This window comes from Pseudonaja textilis, chromosome 6 (assembly GCF_049901715.1).
Source record: "Pseudonaja textilis isolate UNSWEBS1 chromosome 6, rPseTex1.2, whole genome shotgun sequence".
In the NCBI taxonomy this organism is placed as follows: domain Eukaryota; kingdom Metazoa; phylum Chordata; class Lepidosauria; order Squamata; family Elapidae; genus Pseudonaja; species Pseudonaja textilis.
Genome location: NC_141995.1, coordinates 38,884,467 through 38,897,433, shown reverse-complemented (window position 1 = coordinate 38,897,433; position 12,967 = coordinate 38,884,467). Strand labels below are relative to the sequence as shown.

General features: G+C 39.1%; 1 protein-coding gene across 2 annotated transcripts in view; it reads left to right on the top strand.

Annotated features, from left to right (window-relative positions):
* WWC2 (WW and C2 domain containing 2) overlaps nt 1–12,967 on the top strand; it is a 144,318-nt gene that overhangs the window by 43,656 nt on the left and 87,695 nt on the right. For both annotated transcript variants that reach the window (XM_026699665.2, XM_087936353.1), the window contains exon 2: nt 2,476–2,585. In XM_026699665.2, coding sequence (XP_026555450.1) covers nt 2,476–2,585 — 110 coding nt within the window. The remainder of the gene's footprint in view (nt 1–2,475; nt 2,586–12,967) is intronic.

The following is a 12,967-nucleotide window of genomic DNA, read 5'->3' as shown; positions in this document are numbered from 1 at the left end:
CTTCTCCATCTTTTTCTCCTATTTCCACTTCTACCTTTATTCAACATGCTTTTGGGGGGGGGGTATTTTATATCTGCTGACTTGATTCTCTCCATTGTTAAAAGGAAGGCCTTTTCTTCTCCTTCTCTTTTATGTTCTCCATTTTCTTTCCAATTTTGTTTTTCCTCACTGGTCCATTTTTTCCTCTGTACAATACCTGCACATTTGCTCTCTCTTTTATTTCATTTATAACTTCATTTCTACCCAAAACCCCTTCCTTTCTGAAAGGCTCTTTCATGCCAAAACATCTTTGCAATTAACTATTTTCACAGTACTTTTATTATGAGCTTGGACAAGGAAAAGGTTTTGCAAATGTCTTATCCTAACCCACAATTCTTAATTTTCCTTGGTAACAGAATAACAGAATTGGAAGAGATCTTGGAAATCTTCCAATCCAACCCCTGCTCAAGCACCCTATACCATTCCAGACAAGTGACTATCCAGTCTCTTTTTAAAAGCCTTCAGTGGTAGAGTACCCATAATTCTGAAGACAAGGTGTTCCTTGATTAATTGTTCTCACTGTTAGGAAATTTCTCCTTAGTTCTAGTTAGCTTCTCTCCTTGATTAGTTTCCATCCATTGTTTTTGGGGTTGCCTTTTGATGCTTTGGAAAATAGGTTGACCCCTTCTTCCTTGTAGGAATTCCTCAATATTGGAATATTGCTATCAGATCACTCTAGTCCTTCTTTTACTAGACTAGACATACCCAATTCCTGCAACCATTCTTTATATGAGCCTTGGGGCCCAGTGGTTAGAATGCAGTACTGCAGGCTACTTCTGCTAGCTGCCGGCTGCCTGCAATTTGGCAGTTCAAATCTCACCAACTCAAGGTTGACTCAACCTTCTATCCTTCTGAGGTTGGTAAAATGAGGACCCAAATTGTTTGGGGCAATATGCTGCTCTCTGCTTAAAGAGGGCTGTAAAGCATTGTGAAGTGGTATATAAGTCTAAGTGCTATTGCTATATGTTTTAGCCTTCATCCCTCTAATCATCTTTGTTACTCTTATTTGCACTCTTTCCAGTGTGTCAACATCTTTTTATAATATGGTAACCAAAACTGGATGCAATATTCTAAGTGTGATCTTACTAATGCTTTATCAAGCGGTACTAATGCTTCACGTAATCTTGATTCTATCCCTCTATTAGTGCAACCTATTGGTTTTTTTGACTGCTGCTGCACACTGCTAACTCATATTTAAGTGATTGTCCACTAGGATTTTAAGATTCTTTTCACAATTATTGCTATTGAGCCAGATTTAACCTAATCTGTACCTGTATATTTGGTTTTTCTCACCTAAGTGATGGAAACATTTTTCACAATTGAATTTCATTTTGTTAGCTAGGGCCCAATGTTCAAGTCTGTTGAGATCCATCTGGATTTTGAGCCTATCTTCTGGGGTGTTGGCTATTCCTGTATTTAGTGTTATCTGCGAATTTGATGAGTTCCCTTTTTTCCCCCTCATCTAAATCCTTTATGAGGATGTTGAAGAGTACGGGGCCTAAAATGGAACCTGGGGACAGCCCACTGCTTACTTCCCTCCACTGTAGATTATTAACCTGTGGTTTGTCTCTAGTCTTTTCATCTTCTCTTCCAGGGGGGAACCAGTTAGCCTCTACTTGCAGCATTTGTATATGGCACATCCTCTGCAGATCAGAAACATCGTTCTACATGCATGTTATTCAGATTAGGAGAATAAAAGAAAAATGTTTTCCTATTGATGTCTACTACCATCTTCCATTTGTTCTCCCTGTACACTTACCAAAATGCTTTGTTTTGGGCAAGCAATAGATGGCTGTATATTGTATGATTTCAGGGGCAGACTTGCCACTCATTGAATCCACTTCTGTTCTCCATTTTCCACCAAAGATCAAAAAGTAGTATTAAAAAAAAGATTTTCAGCCATGATGGCATGTGATGCCTTCTTTTCCCTGAAATGCTAAACTCCGATTTGTATATCAAAGGCAATTTATTTATACAAAGACCATGAAGAATTTTTAATCAGAGACAAGGTGAGTTAGACAATGGTTCCACCTTGAAGGAATTGAAAAACACCCTGAATTTTCCCATTGTACATTGGCTTCAGGATTTGTAGAGTTAGAGCACAGCCCAAGAGAGCTATAATGAAAAAGAATTCAGTGCTGGGAATTATGAAGAAAAAATATGCAAAAATAAAACAGTTATGTTCAGCTAAAAATATAATGCAGGAAAGAGCATGGGATATCCTTTCTGCATAGTGATCTTTTAAAAATAAATGCATTTAGCCCTTATCAATGTTTTTTAATCAACCTTTTCTCACTTATTCTTTAAAGTGGAGATATTGAACAGGGTAGTGCCTGAAGAGGCACTTCTGAATTAAATTGCTTAATTTTCTCTCTGTCTGTATCGAGGAAAAAATTCTATAATCTTAATTCAATTATTTTGTTATTTTGTTTTTAGGTTAACAAAGCCATTATCCTTTGCAGACTGTGTCGGAGATGAGCTACCATGGGGATGGGAAGCTGCATACGATCGTCAGATTGGTGTCTACTATATCGACCACATAAACCGTAAGTGTTTTCTGTAAGTGCTGTATTGATTATATAAGAAGGCTTATCCAGATTAGGCTCTGCTGTTAGACTCTTAACAAGGACTTGAAAACAGAAGATTTCTTATGAGACAGTTGAAACTCCCCACAGCAATTCACTTGGTTTATTTTCTTAGGAAAAACATTATAGCTTCTACTGCTCCTGCTTTTCTTCCCACTTCATTTTGTTAGTGCCGTTATATCCTATCAAGTGCATTTCAAAATTACTTAGAATTGTCTATTAACCTTAAACTTTCATGCTGCCAATTAAAACATTATGTTTTCTGTTTGTGCAAGGAACTCCCCAGGTTTTGACAAAACGTTCTAATTAATCCCGCAAATCTGCTTTTTTTCAATGACAGAACTAGGAGTTGTTGAAGAACCTTCTAAAAAATATATTCATACAAAATTGCATTAGTTATGTCAAATACCCTATGTTCTTGTGCTTTAGGCTTTCAGTATCATTGTAGAGATGGTCAAAGTGGCACTAAACACATAAAAGAAGAAGTTGTAAGAACAATCTGGTAGAAATCTCAAAAGTTTTCAGAACAGTAATAAATAATAATTTAAAAAATGTTTGGGTGGAAAAGAAGCTATTAGATTCAGAACTGGTCAACTATATCCTAAAGCAGTATAGGTAGTCCTCACTTAACTATGATAACTGGGACCAGCAACTCCATTGCCAAATGACACAGTTGTAAAGCATGATGTAACATGGTCATACCAACTTATGACAGCACTTGTAGTTCCAATTACTGCTAGGCAAATCTTCAATAATTGCCACGTCCCACATGATCACTGTTTCTGACTTTCTGCCAGTTTACCCATTAACTTTGCTTGTTGGAAGCCAGCAGTGAAAATCGCAAATGGTGATCATGTGACAATGAGACCCTGGGACCATTATAATTGCAAGCCTGTCACCAAGCAATTGTATTATGACCACCTAACTGCAGGGATACTGCAACAACCATATCTATGAGGAACAGTCATAAGTCTCCGTCATTCGGTGCTGTTGTAACTTTGAACAATTTGTCATTCAGCAAGGACTAATTGTACATTGAGGACTAAATCTAAACCTAGTCAAAAAAAATTGTAGGATGAGGGTAGAACAGGATTAAAGTGTTCAGAAACCTGGGTAGTAGCTTTCCATGAATTAGCAATCCATTAAAGGTTCCACTTGCATTAATATATCTACTGACATAACTTTCCTCCTCCTCATTTGTGTATTTACTATAAATATGAGAGGTATACAGTCCTGTGGTAGTGCAATACAATGTTATTCCTGGATGAGTTCCGATAGATTTCATGAGAGAAACTGTATGGAATGATGATTAAAGTGTTACACTGGTGGGGAAACCAGGATCTAGATTCTAGTCTAACCTCAGCCATGGAAGCTTACTGTGTTACATTGGCCCAATTACTCTCATTTAGCTCAACTATCTTATAGACTGTTGTTGAGAAAAATTAGAGTAAGGAAATGCTTTGTATGCATCGTAAACTCCTGTTACAAAAAATGAGATATAAATGTAATAAAAAATAAATAACAAAGTCATTTGTGAAGACCCATAGAGGCAATTAGTTAATTGATGTTATTAATTTTAATACATTATATTATTTTTAGTGGGCATAATGGCTCAATGATTAAAGATGATGAGCTTCTCACAGCCCAGGTCCGAGTCCCGTGTGACAGGGTGAGTTCCTGTTGCTTGCCCCAATTCCTGCCAAACTAGTAGATCAAAAGCATGCAAATGCAAGTAGATAAATAGGTACCACCTTGGTGGGAAGGTAACAGTATTCCATGCACATCAGGAGGGGTTGGCTTCAAAAAATTTAGCAACCAGTTCTCTGCCTGGTTGCTGAGTGGGTGTGGCCCTGGTGGGCATGGCTTAGTCGGCCTGCTGCACCACCCTGAGAGAGAAAATGGGCCACAGGGAGCCATTTTTGCCTTCCCCAGGCTCTGGAGGCTTTCTTCGAGCCTCCGGGAGGCCGTTTTCATCCTCCCTGGGCTCCAGAGCTTCTCTGGAGGCCAGAAACGGAACTTCTGGGAGGCCCATTTTTTGCCTTTCCAGGGCTCTGGAGGCTTTTTGAGCCCCCAGGAGGGCAAAAACAGCCTCCCCGGGCTCTGGAGGCTCTCTGGAGGCCGGATACAGGCTCGTGACTGGCCTTCCATAACTTCTGGGAAGCCCGTTTTTTCACCCTCCCTGAGCCTTTGCATGGACCCTGCGATAACCTGTGATCCAAAATGGGCCGTACGGTGACTCCTGGAGGGGCAGGGAGGGGTGGGCAGGGTCAGCCAGGGATGGAATTTGCCAGTTCACCAAACTGGCCATAAAATTAACAACTGGTTCACTTGAACTGGTACGAACTGGTAGCAGCCCAATCCTGCAGATTAGTGTATGCTGGCCACATGACTATAAAAGTGTCTCTGGACAATACTGACTCCCTCAGCTAGGAAACAGAGATGAATATTGCTCCACTGGACACAACTAACAGACGAAACCTTTACCTCTATTTTTAATTACTTTGAATACTCATCAGAATAAAAATACAGGGAATAAATTGAATGAATAGATGAAAGATTAATGTAACTTCTACAGTGAATGATAGCAATTTTGTTATTTCAAGAAAACATCAGTATAAGAATGTGAATTGTTAAAATATTTTAATAGAATTATTTCAAATAAATATTCAAAAGTTGACAAAAATAATTATTTACTTAGGGTTACAGATTAAAAAGAACAGCAATAGTTAGGAGATATTGTTCCAGAATATTAGACTGCCCCTAGAAATAAAACATTAAATATAAAATCAAATATTTTAGAGATATCACGCCACATTCTTAAGGTTTAGAAAGTAAGCAAACAGTAATAGTATGGATTATGCATATAGGTAAATAAAATAGGTAGATTGGAATTTAGTTATACTTTGCTTTTGTTTTCATAGGACATAACCATTAGAACAGAATGCAGGTATTTGTGGAGAATTATCTCCTCACCTGTTGTGGACTTTTGGGACTTGAAATGTATTTTGTGGAGAGTGGTAGATTGGTGTATTTTTTCCCTTTAAACTGGTTTTTCCTCATCCTTTTTCAAGAATCAGATACTTGAAGCAGTCTCAGTGATACATTAATCCCTTTGATGTTGCAATTTGAGTAAAAATTTTCTGGAGTGCAGTCGCCATTGGTATGTTGGCTATAGGAGTGGTGCTCTGAAGAGAACACCCTTTGTTTGAATTAGTGGAAGGTAAGCTGCCTATGATAAGGGTCAGAAGCAGGTCACATGTCTTACATGGTAAAATTGAGATTATAGCTTTTAATTCACCTGACTGGAATGCAATAGCCTGATAATTATGAACTGCACTGCTCAAGAGTTTATGAAATATTTCATTAAAGTTTAACTGTAGAAATAGTGACTTAAGGGAAGCTACATTTTTACCTGTGTAATAATATATGTTTGCATTGGCAGTTACTGCTGCAACTGTTAAGGATTGTACTGTTTCAACTCCACAAATATTTCCCTCTTACTTTTTTTAGTCTATTAATAACTTGTTTTTTAAAAGAAACTTCTTAATCTTCCCTAAGAAAATAATACATACCAAACTTTTGTGCAGCCTACATTGTTTTGTGGCAGCTTATGAACTATAATATCATGGCTAAGATCGAAAGTTATAAAATGTTATTTCAATTAGGATGTGTAAATTACAATTTCATTTTGTTTAAGCACTAGTTACTGAATAAACCACACAGTAATTAGTGGATTTGTTCAAAATGCTAATGTTGGAAAAATGTAGAAGTTGAATTAGTTTCTGTTTGCCTAAGGATTAATTGGAACATATCATTTGATCAGGCTTAAACTTTTACATTCAATTATTAAAGTTTCAGACTCACCCAAAATAGACTAGAAGCATTATATAACATAGTTTATGGCCAAATAAACCACTTTTAACGTATGTTAAAACATGCTTAGCATGTATTGGTTCTTGAAGTTTCTTGAAAAACAGCTGTCTTATTCCACATGTTCACATATTGTACATATTGTGAAAAATATAAATTGTAATAGTACTTATATACCATAGTCTTTACAGCACTATCTAAGCAATTAGCAGAGAAAACATATTGTCCTCAACAATCTGGGTCCCCAATTTACCAATCTTGGAAGGATGTAAGGCTGAGTCAACCTTGAGCCTCATCAGGATCAAATTCCAGGCTGTGGACAGCGTTAGACTGTACTGCATTTTAACCACTGTGATGCTACAGCTCATAGCATTATACTGGAAGTAAGCAAAACTTAGCTTATGATCTTGGTATATAAATGGTGGTTTGTTTTTTTAAATGTCTTCCTCATCCAAATGAAAACACAGGTATAGAAGACTAACTGTAAACACACATTTTATTTCTCTTCATCACATTGGTTATTTGTGTCCATTGTTGTTCACTGCAACTTCACAGGCTCCATTGAAGATTATCAAAAGTAATGAAGCAAACAGGCTGTTTTTCACAAATGCGCTATTGTTAGCAAATACTAGCCCGAAAATACAACCTGAAAATAAGTCCTAGACTGATTTTTTGGGATGGGCGTAATATAAGCCCTACCCTGAAAATAAGCCCTAGTGAAGGGACGTGGCCAGCACAGGAGGCAACCCTTCCCTTCCCCAGTCACCTCATGGAGGCTTGGCACCTTAATCACTGCCCGTGGATCAGCTGAGCCAGCAAGGGCAGGGACCTTCTCATTCTGTCTCTCTATGGAGGCCTCCCAGTGCAATGTGCTGCTGCAGCTTCAGAGCAAACCTCTGCCTTCCCTGTGCAGAATTGCAAGGCTGAAGGCTTTGGAAGGAGCATTTTTGAGATGTGCATCCAAGCAGATAGAACAATCAGCAGGGAAATGGGTGGGGGGATTTTCCTGCTGATCGGAGCAAGGCGAAGTCTCCAGTCTTGCAATCCTCTGCAGGGAAGGCAGAGGTATGCTCTAAAACTGCAGCAGAGTGTTGCACCAGGAGATCTCCGCAGGTAACATTTCTGAAATGTTAACTTTTAACACCGTACTTACAGGAAAATCCCCACCCCCCTTATCATGGTTTGATTTGCTTTCTGTGAAGCTTTGTGCTGAGAAAGGTCTGTGCTTTCTTGTTCCCTTCTTCCCCCTCCCGTCTTCCAGCTGTCCATTTCAGCTTTCTCAGACAACTGTCCAGCAGAGTGGAGGATCCCTTGTAGGGTGCAATCAAACTTCCAACCCCAAAGGCCCCAGTGGGCGTGAACTAACCCAACCAGAAAGGGGAAGGAGCTGATGGGGGGGGGGCTGTGGGAAGTTCTGCAAGTTGAAATCCACAAGTCTTTAAATGGCCAAGCGGCTGCCCATGCTGCTGTTGGCATCTTTGCCCTCCTGGTGGCACTGCTTTTGGCAGTGCCACGGGACTGCTTCTGCCTGGCCAGGTTGAATCATTCCAGATTGAAAACCTCCGAAAACATCCTGAGCGCCACCAGCCTGCCAGGGCCCTTTTGGGAGCGGCTGCCAGTGGGGCCATGCTGACTGTGTCTAAACTTCATGCAAGAAGTTGGAATTGATTGGTTGGTTGAATTTTTTTTTTATGGGAGTCCCACAAACCTATTTCCCTACCCACATGGGTGAGAAACATGACAGAGCTGGAAATCAGGTTAGTGGAGGGATGTGGCTGCCTTGGGACAGGTGGGATGGGTGGGTTAGGGACCTCTATATGTGTGTGTGTGAGAGAGAGATAGTAAAAGAGAGAGAGAGCCGCCAGCCATGGATAACTCTCTGAGGATGGATCAGTTCTTTCTTTCTTTCTTTCTTTCTTTCTTTCTTTCTTTCTTTCTTTCTTTCTTTCTTTCTTTCTTTCTTTCTTTCTTTCTTTCTTTCTTTCTTTCCTTCCTTCCTTCCTTCCTTCCTTCCTTCCTTCCTTCTTTCCTTCTTTCTTTCTTTCTTTCTTTCTTTCTTTCTTTCTTTCTTTCTTTCTTTGAGGCAGTGGGTTACTATGCCTGAATTCCTTCATGTGATGACCATCACTGTCACTTCCTCAGGCTGCTTCAGGTGAGGGATGAGTGATGTGCAGGCACAGAAAAGCATTTCTCCTCCCACCCATCTATGGCCGCCAGCCAACTGAAGGAGCACATGGCAATTGCACAGAGCCGGACCTGGTTCAACTTCCTCTTCCACCCGCTGCAGTGAACTTATTTATATTTGATTTCTAATTTTTCAACTGACCTCACACAGGCCAAAATAAGGATAGTCAAAGGCCTGGATGTGTCCCAGAGGCTGTAAAATGCCAGGTCTAAGCCAGGGTTCCCCAACTCCCAGGCTGTGGTCCACTACTGGGCCTCCACTTATTCAAAACTGAACCATGCAAGCAATGGGCAATCACGTGTGCATGACACTCCATTCACACGAGCAGCAGGCAAGTGCATGGGTGCAAAGCTCCACTTATGTGAATGGTGGGTGGGCCCTTGTGTTCATGTGTGAAGCTCCCCTCACATGAGAAGAGGGCGCTTGTGTACGAAGTTCCATTTGTGTGAATAGAGCTTTTCATGTGAGCATACTCTGCTTGCATGAGTGGATCTTCACGCATGAGCACAAATACCCCCTACTTGCACGTGAAGTTCCATTTGCACAAGTGGAGGATGCACGCACCTGCCTCATGCCAATGGAGCTGTGTGCACATGCGTGCGCCTACCACTGACATGCTGCCCCCTCCTTCTCACACTGGGCCAGGCCACCAAGTTGGAAAGGTTGGGGACCGCTGGTCTAAGAAGTTTAACCCATTAAGTCCCAATGGGAAGTCTGTCTGTCTTTATTTAGTAGGGCTATTTTATTGCAAATTAAATCAGAAAAACTAAGTAGTAGTTACATGTAGCCTTTTATAATTATGTGACAATATAATTATAATTGTAAATATTGTATATTGTGGTAGGTATTGATTTTATTTATTGCATAATTTTAATTGCTGGTTAATTCTTGTTTAGTAATTTTTACTGTTACTAGATTGCGCCCCAGAGAGAAGTGCTTTGCTTTGTTTGTTTCTTTAGTTTGAGATGAGACATCTAGTATATGCTGGTAATGTTCAGTTCCATATCTCTGTTATGGGTTGAACAAGGAATACCAGAGATGTGGTTACCTGGTGTCTGAAGGCTATAAGAAATTGATGGGGTAAAATATGTTGAAATAGGTTACTGGCAAGACTATGTTCCTATTCACACTTGCTTTGGATTGTGTCATACAATAGCATCTCTGAAGGAAGGAGCCGATGACTTCAGAGCTTTTTTGGATTAATAACTTTTCATTTAACAGCAAAACCTGGAGTGGCCTTTGTATATCAGTTGCAGCCCTTTTTGGATTGAGAATAACATATATTCATGCCTTCATAAACTCAAGACTGGTTTATTGCATTATTGTGGTGGAATGAACAGCTGAAGGAAGGAAGCCCTGGTGGGTGAAGTTAAGAGATATGGCAGTCTGGATTTTATACGTGGGAGGAATGATACAAAGTCAAACACTTGGGCCTATATCTGGTTTCCCAAAGGAAAGCAGGCAGTCTGGCGACATTCTTGAGTTACAGTGGAGTCAACAATAAGAAACCTCTGAGCCTGAGTTCAAATGCCACTTGATTGCTTGCATCTGACAATTATGCATTATTTGGCACTGCCTTTGAAGACTTGAGAGAGCTTCCATAGGTGCAGATTACGGTAATCTATTTGCTGATAGGTGAGAGTGCTTCAACAGAGCAACACATATTTTGTAGCCCCTGGATTGGTTGCCAATATATTTCTGATGCAATTCGAATTATTGGTTTTGATTTATAAAGCCCTTTGTGGCTCTAGTTACCCTGATACCATTTTTTTTTTGCAGGCAGAATTACTGCCTGTGTAACTAGCTTGAGAGATGAATGTTTTGGATTCTGTCTCCTTGACATGGGGGGAGGAGGCAATCCTTTTTTGCACCCTTTTTATCTGTTCAGCTCGCTCTTTGAGGGCCAGTAGAATATCAAACATTCTGGCATTCAGGCAGAAAATAAAGATCAACCCTCAAGCATTTGGGCTTAAAGTGTGTTTTCATGGGGTCATTTTAATCTTTAATTTGTTTGCTTTAATTTATTATTCTTAGCCTATTATAGTTTTAGGATTTCAAATGAGATGCCCCGGAAACACAAATTTCCTATGACTTAGTTTGGTCTACTAGCTAGAGCTAGCACAGGTCTCACTAAAATAGCTTATCTAGAGAAAAGCTTTTACTGCAAGCAAGATTGAAACTGATAGCCAAATCTGGCCCTAGGTTCTGCCTCGGTTTACCTTCCCAATAAGCAACAGAAAGATCATTTTAAAGCAGTTTATTAGAATACTCTAATAAAATGGGATCTCTCTATGAAAAAGAGAGAAAACCCTGAGCCTCGTGTTACATTCTTTTTTAGAGTTAACACAACAAAGAAAATGCATGAGGAAAGTTGATTGGACAGGATAAAAGAAAATCAGTTACATGTAGTCAAACATATTACATATTTGCAATGCCATAATATCACACATGTTCATTAATTGGAGGTCTGATGTCAGAAAGGGCATACATTGTAAGGAAAAAGATTGATTGGAGTTCACAAAAAAGATAAACCAGACTTCAATTTGTACTAACAATCTTTTTCTTATCTGGAACTAGTCTCCAGCCTCTTTATCAGTTTAGGAATGTTAAAAGCTAACAAACGTGAAGATCATTTTAAAAGACAAAAAATAAATCAAATTAAAATACAAAGTAATTATGTTAGTTAGCGATTTACAAAATCCATGTCATGTGCCCTTCAAAACCAAGTGGAGTGAAACTTTGTAGCTCTTACTATATCTTACATTTAAATATCTTTTGCGAAGAAAGACAAAATGGTCACAGTAACTAAATGCAGGGAGGAATTGGAGAACATGGAAAATCTGGACCTATTCTCTAGGAACATGAACTGGTTTGTTATTGCTATCTTTTAGGATGGTTTTTTTTCACAAATTTGATTTTATAGCCATGGGATTTCCAAGTAGTATACCACTTATGGTATAATATTCTAAATATTAACTAGATCTAATCCAGTATAATGTTAACCAAAGCCATCTATATGAGGCTGTTGTGATTGCAAAACCATAGCTTGACTAAATATGTATATGTGCCTCCAAGTATATAAGATTGCAGAAAGAAGAATTTGTATCTGTGCATAGGATGCCAGTCAGAGTGCACGTCTGCAGCAGATATTCTTTTTATGCAGTTGAAGTAACAGACATTAGACAATATTAACAATTTCCAATGGAATAGTCTTATTGTTTCTTTTCAGTAGAATCCCCAAAGAATCTTGTAATGCCTTGAAATTAGCAAGTTTAATTTTGGTTGAGCACAATCTACTTCAACAAAAACACAATCTGCTTATCAAGTGCCATTAAATAACTCACTCTGCCATCACTTAAACATGTTAATCAATAACATCAGAGTGTTTTCTTTGCTGTCTCTGGAACTATAAGGTAGACATCCTAATTTTAAAAAGGCTTAATTCAATTGCTACTGCAGAGTTACGTTTTTACCTAGCACTATTATTCTTGTTTAAAACGAATCTTTTATTCTTTTATTTATAGGAAAGGAAAGCTCATCACTCATTGCTTGCAATAAGCACGTAAGAATTTTATTAGAATCAGAAGCTTAGGAAAGAAAATGGATCCAACAGTTTAGAACTGTCTTCAAGAATAAGAATATTATTAATGATCCCCAGGAAAACTATATATTTTATTCAAAGCAGTTAGCTCAAAGAATTGCTATCAATTCCATATTATAGCATTTCTGTTTAGCCAAAGACAGTAAAGAGAAATGCTCTTCATTACAGAGTGATTTTTGCCTTGAATTTTCTCTAGATTGATTGCAGTACCTTACAGCAGAGTTGCCCAACATTTCTGGGTTGGAGTCCCGGAATGGAGTGGAGGGGGAAAAGGTTTTGTGGGAGGGGTGGCACCCACATGAGTGGGGCCAAGAATGCCCACGATCCTCACATGAGTGGGGCCACCACTGTTTATGTGAGTGGAGCCTCGAGCACTCACACAATTGGGGTCTCAAGCAGCCACCGTGTGCAAGTGGGACTGTGTGCACATGCACACACACCAACTAGCCACTCACACGGTCCAGTTGCAAATAGGCCATGGCCCACAGGTTGAAAATCCCTGTGTTACAGTGTTAGATTGTATTGATCTTTTTTTTTATTTGCTCTGTTTTTTGAAGAAAAAGTGTTTTTTCCTAAAGAAGGATTATTTATCAATATGAGTGTTAGCAATTGTGTCATTTATGAGTGTTAGCAATGAGTGTCATTTATCAATATGAGTGTTAGCAATTGATAAAAATGCCACAGAGT